The following is a 16,345-nucleotide window of genomic DNA, read 5'->3' as shown; positions in this document are numbered from 1 at the left end:
AACAAAGTTCCGATGTTACCAGACGTCTAAGTTAGGAAAAGAAGAACAGAGTTACTTTAGGCCATTTGAAGTAAGAATTTCTCTCTTATCTCTAAAATGTGATTTGGCTAATGACCTTTGAAGAGGCTATTACTTAAGGTAAACTCATTTGATTACCGCTAAGAAAATGCAGAGGTCTGCATTTTATTTAGTGCATGAAACTGCCAGAAACCGTACAACCTCCAGAATCAGGTGTCCCGGAGGCCTCTACAAATCCGCTCTTTGCTACTTAGGCTCAGTCTCCAAAATAAGTTTAGTGCATCAGGGAAAGAAAGCCCATCATGCAGATAACACCTGTTCGTTCTAGTCCACTTCTTCTGGGTCTGGAGAAGGCTGCTACAGCCAGGGCTCTCGGCATCTCCTTCCCCCTCCCCAGTTCTCCGAGGCAGGGAGGGGACCCCAGGCTGCCAGGCCAGTCATGTCCGACACGTCTATCTAACATGTATCATAGTTCACCTCAAGACCAAATGAAACGAACATGGTGTTAGTAGATGCCTTTGCAGGAATGGGATCCTTGAGTAGAAAATTCCAAATACAGGACTTGAAGTTCAAGACCTGTAACGGAGAGGACTTGCACCACCATTTATAGTTTTCTTGCTACTTGGTTCTTCCACTACATCGGTCCTTCTTTCCTAAGGAGAAGACAGTATCGCTGTCTGAAAATAAGTTTAGTAATGTATGTCCTCTGGACCAAACTCATGTCAACCCTCGAAGTGCCTCAAGACCCTGGTGAACCAGCTCAGCCTTTCTCAACTAGACCATTAGCTGGCGGCACCCCAGCAGCCTGGTTCCAGCGCGGGCAGGGGCAGGGAGAGAGGAGGGTTCCTCTGGCTTCCCAAGTCACAGCAACATAACCATTGCCTCCATTCAGAACAAGATCCTTGAGCTTCTCTGGAAGAGATCTGCTGTTGTTAACAGGCTGACAAAACTTCAACCTGCTCCGATACAGAACCACAGGAAGAGATAGCGACAATCCCTGCTCTTCAGAAAACGTGATCTTTAAGTTCTTCATATTCCACCTTGTTCCAGAAAGGATTTTAGGGGAAACGTATCAGACCAGTGACTACAGCTTTACCAGTGAACAGTTCTGCGGTATAGCTCCCTGCCCCAGACCCTGGGCCGGCATCCTGGGGAGGGCTTCCAAGGAACCTCAGACCAGACAGACGGCATTCCAGACCACTCTGGGGGGAAAGCAGAAGGCACATGAGATAGCCACAGGAGGTCAACTGCCACAACAGGCGCAGAAGGAAGAATTCTTGCCCTCTGGCCCCTAACTTCCTAGAAGAGTCAAGATCGCCAACCAAGTTCAGTTTCTGAGCTTGTCCTATCTCACATGCCTGTTAGGAGTATTCCATGAGATAACAAGGGAAAGCCTCCACATGCTACTAAGGATTACATCTTAGTTCAACTGGATGAAGCATCTTTGTGGTTTTGCGCCCCACCCTCCCCTTTTTCTTTTCCTTGAAACTGATGGCGTAACCTAAGACTTCCCAAAACCTGTTTGTAATACGACTATGTCATTTTGATAAAATCAGGTTTTGGTGAGAAGTAGCAAACACACACCGGCCCACTGATTGCTCATTGAAACGGCTCCTAGTCTCCAGATCTCACACACAGCTTGAATCTTCCACATCTCCGAAAGAATACAATGGCAAAGCCAATTAATCTTGGAACACCAATTCTCTGAAGCCCTAACCACAGTGCCATACCCTTCTGTGACTCAATTCTTGGGTCATACAGGAAGGAGTTTTCTACTTCTTTTCCTCTTCAGTGGTTTTGGCCTTGTGGTCTGGGGGAGGGAGCCAGGAAAATTTGGTCTTCTCCCAATCTGAGCATTACCACCTGTTATATTAGTACACACTCACTACCAAGAGTTCAGTCATTAAGAGGGAGGGACAAAAACTTTATTCAAAGATTAAATTATTTAAACCGACAACAGTAACCCCTTAGGTTCCAGGACTCTGAATTGTGCTATGTTGGATATTAAAAGAAATAATGCAACATCTCTCTAAAGTAACTAGAGGCCAGCCTAACTTGAAGCAGTTATCATTAGCAACTCAGGTCCTGATTCAGAAACAAACAGGTCTCAAAAAGGGGGCAACAACTGGCTGTTATCACCTACTTTTACATTTAGCTTAAATAAATTCATCAACTGGTAGCCTAATACCTGGTAAGAGTTAAACAGTGACATATGACTGCTACTTTGAGTCATACATTCTCAGAAATCTGGAAATCCGCTGGCTTCTGAGGAGCAAATCATTTCGAGAGAAAGGAAACAGTGATCTGGAAAAATCGCACAGGTCGCCCTGTGAGGGAAGTTATAGGACAAAGCCGGGGTGCTTGGCCTTCTCCTCCTTCAGCAAAGGCAGACCGTGGGCTGACTGTGTGCTTGTCACTCTAAGTCCTGGGGATACAGAGAGGAGGTAGGGCTGCAGCTTTCAGTGAGCGCACAGCTTGGTGAGAACAGAGGAAGGTGCTGACTCCGACCCAGGAAGAGCCAGGACTTACCGGAAGCGGCAGTATCTGGATCTTGGAAGTGAAGCGGAAAGGCTTACAAGCAGAAGGGGCACATAATACCTTCAGCCATACAGAACAATTCTCAATTCCCCTGAGCCCCGGGTTCCTGGGAGGACTGTGGAGAGGGATGGGTGGTCGGGAGCAGGCATGGGGCGTACAAAAGGAGAGAGTCCGTGGGGAGAGGGGCAGGGCCCAGATCCTAAGCAGGGAGCTACTAAGGTTTCCACGTCAGGAAGTGACCGATCAAATCCAAATCCGCACTGCTGGTCGTGTCCTGGGGGCCTGCGGGAAATGGATTGGCCCAGAGAAGAGAAGCTCCACAAGGGGACGGGAAAGATAAGGCCATAGGAAAGCAGCAACAGATTCCGGTAATACTCAGAGTGCGTGTGGAGATTAAGGGCCCCGCACGCCAGCTTTCTGGCTTTGCTACCAGAGTTGAGAAAGACCCAAGGGAAGGGAGTGAAGAAGATGAGAAGTTCAGTTCTAGATAGATGGCCTTGAGGTGTTAGAGATTATCTTGTTGAAAATACGTGGAGGGGTGCCTGGGTGGCTCAGTCAGCTGAGCATCTGTCTTCGGCTCAGGTCATGTTCTCAGGGTCCTTGGACTGAGCCCTGAACTGGGGCTCGAAGCTCAGCAGGGAGTCTGCTTCTCCCTCTCCTTCTGCTCCTCCCCCCACTCACGCTCTCAATCTCTCTCCTCTAATAAATAAAATCTTACACACACACACACACACACACACACACACAGGGAAACCAGTAAATGGATCAATTCTAGGCTATGTTCAATGACGAATAGCATCGCTTCTGATGGAAGTGTAGACAGCCACCACCTTTGCAGCAGAACCGCAAGAAGAAAAAAAGATCCTGAATCTGACCCTTTAAGGATTAAGATCCAAGTAGCAGTTTACAGGAGATACAGAAGACAAAACATAGGGTGTGTGGGTGGTTCAGTCAGTTAAGCATCCGTCTTCAGCTCAGGTCATGATCAGGGATCCTGGGATTGAGCTCTGAATTGGGGCTCCAAGCTCACCAGGGAGTCGGCTCCCCTTCTCCCTCTGCCCCTTCCCCACTCTGCAAGAGTGAGAACTCGCGCACTCTCTCTCAAATAAATAAAATCTTAACAAAAAAAAAACACACACAGGACACCGTGGAGATGCAACCTGCAAAATTCAAACAGATTATACTGATAAATGACCTAGTTTCCTTCACAAATACACAGCATGAAAGAAAAAACCAAAAACGGAACGAGGAACCTATCCAGGATGTAAGAGATACCAATCAATAGAGAACTTATTTGGATCCTGAATCAAACAAACTAAAAAAATAAGTGCAAAGACAAGTCAGTTGAACAATGTCAACATTAACCGGTGTAAGGACAAAGACAAAATAGGCTGAATTTTCCCTGTTTAAGAGGGAAAAGACTTGCTCCCTTCTGAGAATTTCCTTCTCTGTCCTTTGCAAATGCATGTAAATGTAACAAGCCTCTCGATAATCTCCCAACCCAGGAATGTTTCCCCAAGGACTGGAGATTAAGAGACTAACTTCTGTCGACACAGGAGATGGGCAGCCTGCTCCAATTTGCAAAACTACCTCCTGCCTTAGAATGGGAGAAGTTTGTTTCCCCTCTGGTGATTGTTCAAATTTCTGTGATCAAGTTAGGATGAGCTCCATCTGACAAAAGGTACTGTTCAACTCCTCGAACACACGTAATGGGCTGCACCTGCGTGGCTACATAAACAGGCTAGACTTCTTTATCTTCGCGATCTCTTAGATCGCCTGATTTAATGTTGATTCAGTAAACTGTTTCTCTACTACCTTTGTAGAAAGGTTTTCTCGGTTGAGAAATTTTTTTTTAATTATTATACTTCCCCAACACTGGGCATTTTCTTTTGGCGTGATAATGGTATTGTCGTTGGAAAAAAAATTTTTTTTCATTAAAAAAAAAGAATTCTTTAAGATTTAAGTAGGCTCCATGCCCAACACGGGCTCAAACCCATGACCCTAAGATCAAGACCTGAGCTGAGACCAAGAGTCAGACGCACCCCAAATTTTAAAGAATTTTTATATTTTGAAGATATCTAATGAAATATCTGCAGATGAAACAACAGAAAGTCTGTGATTTGCTTCAAAAGGCATGGAGCAGGGGCACCTGGGTGGCTCTTTAGGGAAGCATCCCCCTCTTGATTTCGGCTCAGGTCACGATCTCACAGTCATGAGAAGGAGCTGTGCGTGGGGGGCGGGGTCTGCACTCAGCTGGGAGTCTGCTTCTCTCCCTCTCCCCCTGCCCCTCCCCCCTGCTCATGTGCTCTATCTCTAAAATAAATAAATCTTTTAAAAAAAGGCGTAGAGTAGGATGATTGCCACGTATTGACGATTGACACTGGGTAACAGATACAATAAATTCACTAGGTCACCGTATCTTCTTTTGTTCTGTTTGAACACTTCCATAATAAAGTAAAAAAGATACACAGAAGCCAACTGGGCTCCAGGTTTGGAGCTGAGAGAGGAAACAAGTGTTGGAGATAAGGCTCTGGATCCGCATACAGGTGACAGGAAAGCCAGGGAATGGACAAAATGCCAGCTGAGGAAACATTAAAGCAAGAGGATCAAGGGCAGAACCCGGAGGAACACCAGCAGGTAAAGGGCGGGTAGCTGAAGATCTAGCAAAGGAACCTGAAGAGCCTGCTTCTTCCTGGGAGCCTGCTTCTCCCTCTCCCACTCCCCCTGCTTGTGTTCCCTCTCTCACTGGCTGTCTCTCCCTCTGTCAAATAAATAAATAAAATCTTTAAAAAAAAAAAAATGAAGAGCTAAACCCAGAAGAAGGTGGGGTCTGTTTCAACAAGGAAAGAGTGGCTGGCAGTGAGGAGTAAGGTGAATGCTGCAGTGCCTACCCTGTGAGGCAGAAGGAGGTCCAAGGACACAGCAAAACCAGTTTCATGGCGGAGTTGGCCCAGGACGTCAGATTATAGCAAGTTAAAGTGCGCAAGAGCCGTGGAGAAGCCAGGATGGTGGCTCTGAAGGGAAGCGACTGGACTACAGCTGGAAGGCTACTTAAAGACGAGGGAGGATAGCAGGACCGTGAGATCTGCAATTAGTTACTGAAGGGATGGGTCAGAAGTTGGGAAACGAGGGGAAGGAAGGGATAATTGCTAGAACAAGAACACTCAGAAGGCAGGAGAGAGAGGCTCTAGAGCACAGGGAGGCGGTGGGACCGCTTGTTCCTTGTCCAAGATCTGTTCTTCACTTCTTCCGCAGAGACAGCGGAACTTCAGCTGGGAACACGACCTCTTAGAATTGAGATTAAACTCTCCCCCTTCCCCTGTAACTGGGTGTGGCCATGTGACCCACTGGGGCCAACAGAAGTGTCGCACAACTTCTCGGAAACTTTCCTTAAGGGAAAGCACAAGCTCTCGCTTTACCTGCTTCTGTCCATTCTTGCCCCTTGCTGCCAGACAGGAGGCCACAGCATCTGGGACATTAGATAGAGGCCTTGCTAGTAGAACAGCAAGATAAGAATCTAGGTCTGAACTTTAAAAACAGAGTGGCCAAACCAGCTCTGGACTTCTCTCCAGATGCTGTTTACTGGAGAGTGAAATGATTTTTTTTTTTAAGATTTATTTATTTGAGAGAGCAGGGTGGGAGAGCAAGGGAGGGCACGGGCACAGGAGCAGGGGAGAGGGAGAAGCAGAAGCAAACTCCCTGCTGAGCAGGGAGCCCGATGTGGGGCTCAATCCCAAGACCCCAGGATCATGACCTGAGCTGAAGGCAGATGCTGCTTAGCCATCTGAGCCACCCAGGTGCCCCTGAAAGGATTTCTCTTAAACCGCAGTTTTTTTGTGCTTTTATCACGTGCAATCCTATCTGCCTTATACAGGGAGGACTGGATCCCTCATCCTGAGGGTGTAAAAGAATCTTGGTCAAGACAACTAATTGGAGGGGATGACAGGGAAAAGGGCTGTTAAGGGAGTTCATGCCTGAGTCGGAAAGACAAGGCCGTGAGGATTATGGGTAAAGACTTGAAACAGCCGTCATGGGAAATGTGAGAGAGAATATACTAGCAACACACAGGGCTTTAAGAAGTAGGAGACCCTACACTTACAACGGTGCCACTCGGAGTTTCTCCGGCGGCCCCAAGAGCTGAGGAGGCGGCTGACTGCACCGATCCAGGGATCAGGGGGTACCGGGCAAGAAAGGAGATTCTTCACTGCTGTGACTGACCGTGGGGCCTGGGAAAGTTTCTCACGGTCTTCAGGACATACTTCTTTGGTTTGTTCATTCTCAGATTTATAGAGCAAAACAATTGCTAAAAAGCTGAAAATGACAATGCCATGTGCTTAAAAAAAATTTATGTCCTCCGAAAAGCTACAACCTCAAGCTACGACCTTGTTCTTAATTCACACTGTATTCTAATTTACTTTAATTCTCCTTTATATTGTGGTAAAATACACATAAAAATAACTACTTTTAAGTGGTATTAAGCACATTCACATTATTGTATAACCATAACCACCACCCACCTCCAGAATTCATCTTGCAAAACAAATTCTGTACCCATTAAAAAATATTTCTTCACTCTCCCTTCCCCCAGCTCCTGGCAGCCACCATTCTACCTTCCATCCCTCTGACTCTGATTACTTCAGGTACCTCGTAAGTGGAATTATACAGTATTTGTCTTTTTGTGACTAGCTTATTTCACACAGCATAACGTTCTCAAGGTTCACCCACGTTACAGCATATGTCAGAATTTCTTTCCTTTTTAAGGCTGATGTTCTGTCATACGTTTATCACATTTTATCCGTCCGTCAATGGGCACTTGACTTGCTTCCACCTTCTGGTTATTGTGTTTAATGCTACGAACATGGGTGTATGAATATCTCTTCTAGCCCCTACTTTTGATTCTTTTGGGTATGTGCCTAAGGTGAAATTGCTGGATCATATGTTAACCATATTTCATTTTTTGAGGAACTGCCATATTGTTTTTGACAGCAGCTACACCATTTTACATTCCCACCAACAGTGCACAAGGGTCCTAATATCTCCACATCCTCACCAAGTCTTGTTATTTCCTGGGGTTTGTTTGTTTGTTGTTGTTGTTGTTGTTGTTGTTTTGACACTGGCCATCCTGATGGGTGTCATTTGTTTTTACCAAATTAAGAATGACACAGTAGCAAGAGCCTAGCACAATGTCCAGAACACGGTAAATGGATCAAACAACTTTGAAACAAAAGGCTTAAGTTAAATTCTTTGCTGCCTTTCTAAGAAGGAAAGATTGGTTATACTGAAATTTGCCAAATCCCAAAAATATTTACCTCCATTCGTGATGTAGGCTTCTGCTACGGCATATTACTAAACAAATTACTAATTCCAGAACAGCTCCATCCCCTTCCAAAAAGAAACGAGCACCCATTGCCAGCCACTCCTCATTGCCTTCTCCCCACCAGTCCCTGAACTAATCCACTGTCTGTCCCTATGGATTTGCCTGTTTGGGACATTTCATATAAATGGAATCATTGAATATATAGCCTTTTGTGTCTTTCTTTCACTTAATGTAATGCTTTCAAGTTTCATCCATGCTGTAGCATGAATTAGAAATTCATTCCTTATGGTAATATTCCATCGTATGGATATATTGTATTTTTTTATTAAAACTTAAATCTCCCATAAAAACCCAGATTTCTGGTTTTTCTTGAAAAATTGAAGTCCCTCCCCTTCCCACGTAGCAATCACTGGCTAGAGCTCGGGAATGGCATCTTGCTCCCTGAACATTCCAGGCACCTTTCTGTCTCTGGGTCTTACTGTTCCTTCTGCCTGAAATGCTCCCAGATACGCACCTTGTTCCTTTCCTCACCTGCCAAAGGTCTGCTCACATGACCCCTTCTTGCTCAGGCCTCCCCAACTACATATGCAATGCCTACTCTATCCCCAATACTTGCTATCCCTCACCCCTTGCTTTCATTTATTCCGCAGTATTCTCATCTGACATAGTGTATGTTTTACTTAAGTCTGTTTCCAACCACCCTTCATTTGAATGAGAGCTCCAAGATAACAAGGCTTTGTTTTGTCCACTATTATATTCCCAGTACCCAAACCTTAGCAGTGCTCAAATTTTTTGAATATAGAAATTAGTGAAAGAATTTGTTATAGTTTTAGTGACTGAAAGCTGCTCCTAGAAAAGTAAACCTGAAAATGTTTAAAAAGCTTTGATGCATACTTTATATTACTTAAGTTAATGAATTTTAACAAATATATACAGTCTTGTAACCCTATTAAGATATATGCTTAAGTTCTAGAACATTGAAAATGATTTAAGTCACAGTAATACATTAAAGGTCTGTTTACTACAGTCAGGCATGCCTAGAACTTAAAAAGGTCTTTAGTTAAAACTTGAGGCAGTTTTCAGAAGTCACATTAAGGAACGCGATGGTTCGAAAATCAAAGCACCAAGAGAACAGGCAGCTGCTAAAACCCAAAGAGACTAAGATCTAGTCCTAAATTAACTAAAGGCCAAAGAAACTGTAGCCTAATGAGTTATATTAACTTACGAGAAGACGGGGTTAAGTACTAGGGAAAAAAGCAAACAAAAGGACAAGAATTTATCATCGAGGGGCTAGAAGAGAGGACTTGGAGTATCCCAGTCCACATGGCAATTGTTCTCTCACCAGAATTTGTAAACTGGATGTCCATCAGGATCTCTAAACTGCAAGCAACAGAAACCTGGTCTAGCCAATGACAGCAGAAAAGCAATTCCTTCAATTTGGGTAACTCCCAGAATCTTTAAGAAGGTCAATATCTGGGTTAAAGGCCACACTACCAGCTAATGGCTCCAAAAGTCACACTGCAGGATGGTCCAGGAAAGATCTATTGCTGCTATCACCTCCACTACGAGGGAAAGGCACCGCATGCAGCTGGCATGGCTGACCCCATGACCCTGGACAGAAGCCACTGCTGGCACTGTTACCACCCTGCCCATCACAGAATGAATTCTTTGCTGCCCCTGCTTGAATTTCAAGTCAAAGTTTAGGATGCGTGCTTCTATTGGTGGAGCCCAGGTCAAGTGCCCACAACTCTCGCTGCAATGAAAATAAGGCAGAATGTGGGTGGAGAGAAGTCTAAAGAGGTAGATGAAGGTCAAATGATGCCATGTGTTCTACACTTCAACCTAGTGGCCGAAGGACAAATACCAAAATACGAAAGTATTAAGTAAAAGTGTATTAGAAAAATGTATCTAGTACAAGCCTGAGATTTCATTGATTATAGGTTCAGGCTAGGTTTTAAATGTATTTCTTTAAATTAGCTTTAAAGGTTCATACTAAGTGAATAATACTGCAAATTAGCAAAGATGGCATACGAATGGCAAAACTGAGAAGCATGGATGCTTGTAAAAAGAAGCCATGGAAAGACTAAGCAAAGGAGAAACGGTCTTAGAAAGCTCACTCCGATGGCAGCGAAGAATGTGAACCAAGGAAGGTAAGAAAGGGACAAAAGATACCAATGGAAAGTTACAGTCAAGTGCGAGGAGGTGGAATTACAGCAGCACCATCATGGTGGAGAACTCTAATCACTTAGGAGGGGAAAAACCAACGAGGCTTCGTGATCAACAGATGGAAGGGAAGGAGCGAAGAATTGCGATGGTCTTCATTTTTGAGTTTGACTTGAGTAACTGGATAGTGGGTGACAGCAGGAAACCGACAACGGGAGGACAGCAGGAGAAACGGATTAGACGAAGAAGATAAGGAATTTTGTTTTGAACAGGTGGAGTCTGCGACATCTGTGAGAGCCGGAGGAGGCTCCTTAGAGCAAACTTGGAGAAACACTGGGGTCAGCATTTAAGGGTTGGGAAGAAGAGGAAGATCCCAGAAAGGAGTCCGGGAAGGACTAGTCAATGGAAACAAGAGACTCAAAAGAGAGGGGTGTCTTTGCTAACAGTATTTCCAGAATAAATAGGTCAGTTGTACAATAGGGAGTTCCAGCAAAACAAAGGCTGACAAACATGTGGGCTTGCTCGAGGTACTTTCAGGGGAAAGCAGGGTGGAAGCCAGGCCCAAGCATCCGAGCCCACGACTAAGAAGGCTAACAGGCTCTACCTACCGCTGAAAGCGAATACACACCCTTGAACTCGCACATCAACCGGTACCAAATAGCTCTCGGACGCACATCTTGTTCAACTACCTCAGGCCCTCTGTCGGTGCTTCCTGGAGCAGACCAGACTCTGGGCCTCAACCGAAGAGATTCCTGTTCTGCCATCAGATGGAGCACCAAATGGAACCGGAAGAACCAAGGTCTCTAGCCTCGCCGAGAGGAACCCGAGCAGCTCCCGCGTGGCGTCCCAGTCCCAGCCGCAGTCGATTGAAATACTTGTTTCAGGGACCGGCGCCTCCTCCTAACCCTAACCCTCTTCTCGGGGCCACAGCGGAGGCAAATTACCTAATTACAATGATAAAGGCCTCAAACTGTTCACCTCCGTTTACAGCTGTCTTTCCCCCCAGAACACTCCTTCAGCTTCTGAGGAAAAGGGGGGCCAATGACCTTGGCTTCCAGCGCTCACCAGAACCGGGAGCAGAGGCACTGAATCTGAGGTTTGCCAGAGCAGTGGCCTCTTCCTCCCTCCCAGGCCCTCCGCATATGCTCACATACGGGTTACCTGACAGCGGAACCGTGCGTCCCTACGAAACCCAGGAAAAAGGGGAAAACCGAACCCAGACACTAGGTCAAATCCATTCATTCAAGAAAACAGGAAGTTTGACCAATGCCATGGCAACACCAGCGGCCTGTGACATCAGACGGGAAGGCAAGGAACGAAGGGATTTGTGAAAGTTACCTTTCCGTGGGTCTTCTCTGCCTTGAAATTTGACCCACGCTGCTTGTTTGAAAGCTCTAGTACTTTAGTACTGTTTCACAATAGAGCAATTGAAACTTCTCGTGGTACTTTTCTCCAACACATATTTTTGGAGATTCGCCAAAAGCACATGCTGCAAATCTGCTGAGTGCCACACTCTTATTAATATGCAATGAGATTCTATTTTGGGCTGCTGGGGATACTGGCCTACCAGTCAGCTACAGGGTAAGGATATAAATTTTAAGACTAAAAATATCTGAAAAAATTAAAGGGAAGACCAAAATAAACTGCAGTTTCCCCATCACTTTAGGTTGCAAGTTTACAGAGGAGGTATTTGAGGGAGTAGGATTTAAGGAAGAATGGCTTTTCCAGGTTGGAGTGGAAAAATACCATGAGCTAGGGGCGCCTGGGTGGCACAGCAGTTAAGCGTCTGCCTTCGGCTCAGGGCGTGAACCCAGCGTTCTGGGATCGAGCCCCACATCAGGCTCCTCCGCTAGGAGCCTGCTTCTTCCTCTTCCACTCCCCCTGCTTGTGTTCCCTCTCTCGCTGGCTGTCTCTCTGTCACATAAATAAATAAAATCTTTAAAAAAAAAAAATACCATGAGCTAGGACAGGAAAGGTCTACAAAGCCTGAGTAAGAGAAGCGGCCACAGAGGCGCCCCTCCCCCTCATTCAGCAGCCTCAGCGGAGGATTATGAACGCGTCCTGTGTGAGAGGCTGAAATTGATTCTTGTCAGTCTCTGCAGGTAGAACAGTTCAGGCAAGGCCAGGCCCAGTTCATCAGAAACGCTGCACCGGTTTATCCAGTATTTAAAAAATAGTGATTCCCAGAGATTGTCGTCTTCAGTGTAAAACGCTGCCTTTTAAAGCAGGAATAGAAACTTCTTCCCATTAGGTAACTGATGGCACATTAAAACTAAATCTTCATTTCTCTTTCATCTTTGGTGGTGAACCTGGAGAGTTATTAAAAGGATTAAGAGACCCTACCGACTAAGAATCTGTCATTGTTTAACAGAGAAGCGTTTTGAGTATCCAGCCAAAGACGCCATATCTAGAGGTAGCCAGAGCCTCAGGCGGCTTTGGTGACTTCGTTCGTCCTGTGTTTTAGAAGGAAATGATCCACCCCTGGAAGGGACCCAGTGGATCAGCAGAGGACGTTTCAAAGCAAGAGTGGGACGGGGTTTGTAGTTCCCCTCGATTCGCTGCTGTCAGCAGCACCTACAGCTCAGCTCGCGGCTGCGGTGCCTTTGCACTTACAGCTTCCGAGAAGATCTGTGAATTGTCCCAATAGGAATGGAGGAAATGGCCTTAAACAGCAGCTAGAAACATTCCGGTTAGATAAAAGGAAGAACCTTCCTATCATAACAGCTGGAATTGGGTGCCCTCTTACCAAAAGAAGGTTCTCTGTTACCATGAAATGGCATGTACCTTTGGGTCAGGTTCTGTAGGTTGAGAGTACTAGCCTCATTACAAGACCAACTTGACTGCAGATTACCTGGGCGCTTGTACGGAGCCAATATCCTTGGAGGAGCCTAGGAACCTGTATTTCTAACAAGTGACCACCCAAGTGATTTTCATAATCAGGGAAGTTCGAGAAACATTGATCCAAGGCTCTGCTTACAGTAATATAAAGCTATTCATCCTGGGGCGGAAACCAAGGATATAAAGAGAGGAAACCGGCTAGACTGATGAATCAGAAGCACCTCCTGAGTTCAGAGAGCTAGAACTTGAGAGGGAAAGGCTGACTGAGCGGTGAAAGCTGGGGCAACTCGCATTCTTCGCGTTGTTCAGCAGTCCCTCAGCTTGCTCGGGCCGCGCCTCACTCTGCCTCTTGCCTTCCACACAGTTACTCTCTTTACTGCCCACAAGACTGAGACTTTGCCTGAAGACTCCCAGATCTTAAAGGCAGATGGAATCCAAGGGAGGACGAGAGGCTTCCCAAGTTCAAGCAGACACTGTGCAGTCCCTGGATAGCAGAGGAGACTCTGGACGGGTCCGATACCAGCCCTCACAGACATCGAAAATCCAGCCACTTACCCAAATTGGAGAGTCTTTTCATCAAGCCAGCTTCTCTTATGGCAGCAGGACCATACTCCACTCCTTTTCTTTTCTGTCACATAAATTACACAGTTAGATGTAGGGAAGAGGGTTAGAAATAAAACCACTTTATTTCACAAAAATACAGGAATGTGCTCTTCTATACTTAGTTCCCAACAGATCCCTCTGAAAACCTGTGACACCATCAGCCCTTCCTGTTATTATTTTCACCTGAGTTCTGCTCACTTCAAACACTTGCAAGGGAAGGACCAAAAAACAATTACTGGAATCAAATCAACCTCCAAGCCCCTGGCTGTGGGAAGAATAAGCGGGGGGGCCAAGACAGGGGAAGGGGCTGAGCCAGGTCTAGATCTGGTGTTCGGCTGTGTGTGTGTGTGTGTGTGTGTGTGTGTGGCCGGCGGAGGCCTGAGCCTGGGCTTCTCCAGCAGGGAGCTCTCCACGACTGCAGGTTTCTTCCATTGAAGAGAACAAAACAGCCCCTCCCGTCCTCCCGCCGCTAGAGACGGCAGCGCCAATTTCCCTGCCAATGAATGGTTTATGAGAATGAACCCTGAAGCCTTAAATCCTCGGTCGCTCTCTTTAACCTCTTCTCTCTCGACTTTCCACCGGGTATTCTGACCGGTTTCTCCCCCTCTAGCCCCTCCCTGAAATCCTGCCCCAACACCCCAAGCGGGACCCACCACTTTCTCGCTCCTCCGGAGAAAGGCCGCAGAGACCCGCCAGCCCGCCGCCCCCTGCCCGCAGGGCAAGCAGGATCCCGTCCATCTCCTTTTTCGTTCCCCATCTTCTACCAGGGGAAACCCCACGTGCTCCCCCGATGCCCAATCGTGGGAACCCGCCACCTAGTCCTCCTCTCCGTTTCTCCCCATCTTCTCGCCTCCCCGTCCCTCACCCCACCCCCGCTTTCTCCAGGTTCTACCCCACGCTGCCAGGTCCCGGTTCTCACCTGTCCCTGGGAGAATGGGGCTCCGATCACAGCCACCGAATGAACGGACTTCTTCAGGATAGAATGCACTCGCGTCCGGAGGAATCGCGAGAGGCTGCTGCTCAGGGACATGACTGACAGCGCGGGATGGAGCTGAGAAACAAGCTGCTCCGTGCGGCTCGCCGCCTTAAGTGAGCGCAGTCGCGGGGGCCGCGTTTCACCTAACAGGGCTCCAGCTGCCCCGCCCCACCCTGTGACGTCACCGCCGCCCAGTCCCGCCCCCCACACCCCCAACCAGCCCCCGACACACCTTCCCGCAGACCCCGCCCACTGCTCCCGTACTGGACACGCCTTCGCCGACGTCACCCCGCCCCAGCCCGAGCTTTCTCTCCAGGGAGGAGCCCCTGCAGCTGACGCCACGAGGCTAGTGTCAGTGTCCCGCCAATACCAGCACGGTCACGGACAGGTGTGTCCCGTCTCTGGAAGCGGCCGGCACCCGCAAAGTTTAGCGAATTCGTCGGAACACGAGAACAACTTGCAACCTCGCAGATCGCGACTCTCTTCACACAAATGCATGCCCCGCAGATGCCAACTCTAGGGAAGGGGCTGCTCGGGCTGGGTGTGGGCTGGTCTGACCCCGCTTGAGTCCTCTGCCAAGATGAAGCCAGCATCCATCTGCTCTGTTCCATCCCAACTCTGGGTCCAAAAAACACACTTACCGATCTTCGGGCTTTGAAGGCTAGGAAGGTCAAATATAGATAGAGCTCTCTGGGCCGGGCATGTTAATAAAAACTCACCTATCCTAGGTATTCTGGATGGGGAGGTTAGGATTTTACAAAACAATCACCTTCCAGGTGTTTCCAATTCTTCACCTGAATAACGGGAGCGCTGGTTATTAAAAACCAAACTTAGCAACAAATCTGGACTATTTCTACAATTTGGGGATGCTGAAGAGCTGAAAGTAACTAGTGTTTTAATAATATTTTAATAATAACAGCCAACTAAAGTTCCAAGAATATTTAGCCCTCTAACAATTCTATAAATCGGGGACTATTTTAAAGAGGAGGAAACAAGATCAGAGAAGATAACTTTCCCAAAGTCATAGAGCTTGTGACAGAGTTGTGTGACTCCTGTGTGACTGCAGATTCCAAGTTATTACCCAGAGCGGGCTTGCAGGAATTTGGACATTAGTCTTACAAAAATACATTTTTACATAAACACCAGAAAATTATCTCACCTGATGCCAACTTACATGCTGTTCTCCAAAATAGCTCAGAAGTCTCCATGGCAACATGGTAACTCCAAGGAGCTTTAGTATTATAAGGCAGTTTATTTTTAGAGGAAAAATTTTATACCTGTCTCCCCCTGCTGGTTTAACAAAGACCTGTCTGAAGCTTTAGCAAAATAAGCAGACTACTACTGTAAGGCAATAGTTCTAAAAGTGTGGGCCTGCCGCCAGCAGCATCAGCCTTTGCATACTTGTCAAATGGAAATTATTAGGCTCTACCCCCAAATCTACTGACTTAGTAACTCTGGGAGTGGAGCACCAGCAACCTAAATTTTAACAACCTCTCCAGTGTCGGGGGCTGCAGGGAGCAGTAGGGGTGTGGTCAGGGATTCAGACACTGACACTGTCACACTTGTTCAGATCCTTGGAATTATCTTGGTAACTTTTTCTTGTCCATCACCACATCCGATTTTTTTTCCTTGACTGTATTTTCTCAAATTGATTCAGGCTCTCCTGGACTACTGCAAAACCTGTTTCTTGAGCACCCATCATGGGTCACCAGATTGAACTTTCTGAAGTACTACATTAATCCTGCATGTCATTTCGGTGATTTTCCATTACCTATAGTTTGGCCAGTGGTGAATTACCAGTTCCACATTATTATAGTCCGGGGTGGGGTGGGGGGAGCAGTAGATTGTTCTATTACTATTATCCTTTAAGATTCTAGTTATTATTGCTTCCA

General features: G+C 46.6%; 1 protein-coding gene across 1 annotated transcript in view; it reads right to left on the bottom strand.

Annotated features, from left to right (window-relative positions):
• Positions 1–14,583, bottom strand: part of ARG2 (arginase 2) — a 29,879-nt gene extending 15,296 nt beyond the window's left edge. The window contains exons 1-2 of the mRNA XM_045810343.2: positions 14,397–14,583; positions 13,430–13,502 (exon numbers count right to left, since the gene is read on the bottom strand). Coding sequence (XP_045666299.2) covers positions 13,430–13,502; positions 14,397–14,507 — 184 coding nt within the window. The 5' untranslated portion in view covers positions 14,508–14,583. The remainder of the gene's footprint in view (positions 1–13,429; positions 13,503–14,396) is intronic.
• Positions 14,584–16,345: the final 1,762 nt, after the last annotated feature.

This window comes from Ursus americanus, chromosome 26, assembly GCF_024610735.1.
Source record: "Ursus americanus isolate L20-20 chromosome 26, mUrsAme1.1.p, whole genome shotgun sequence".
NCBI lineage: Eukaryota > Metazoa > Chordata > Mammalia > Carnivora > Ursidae > Ursus > Ursus americanus.
The sequence above is the reverse complement of the archived record's forward strand: the minus strand, read 5'-3'. Positions and strand labels throughout refer to the sequence as shown.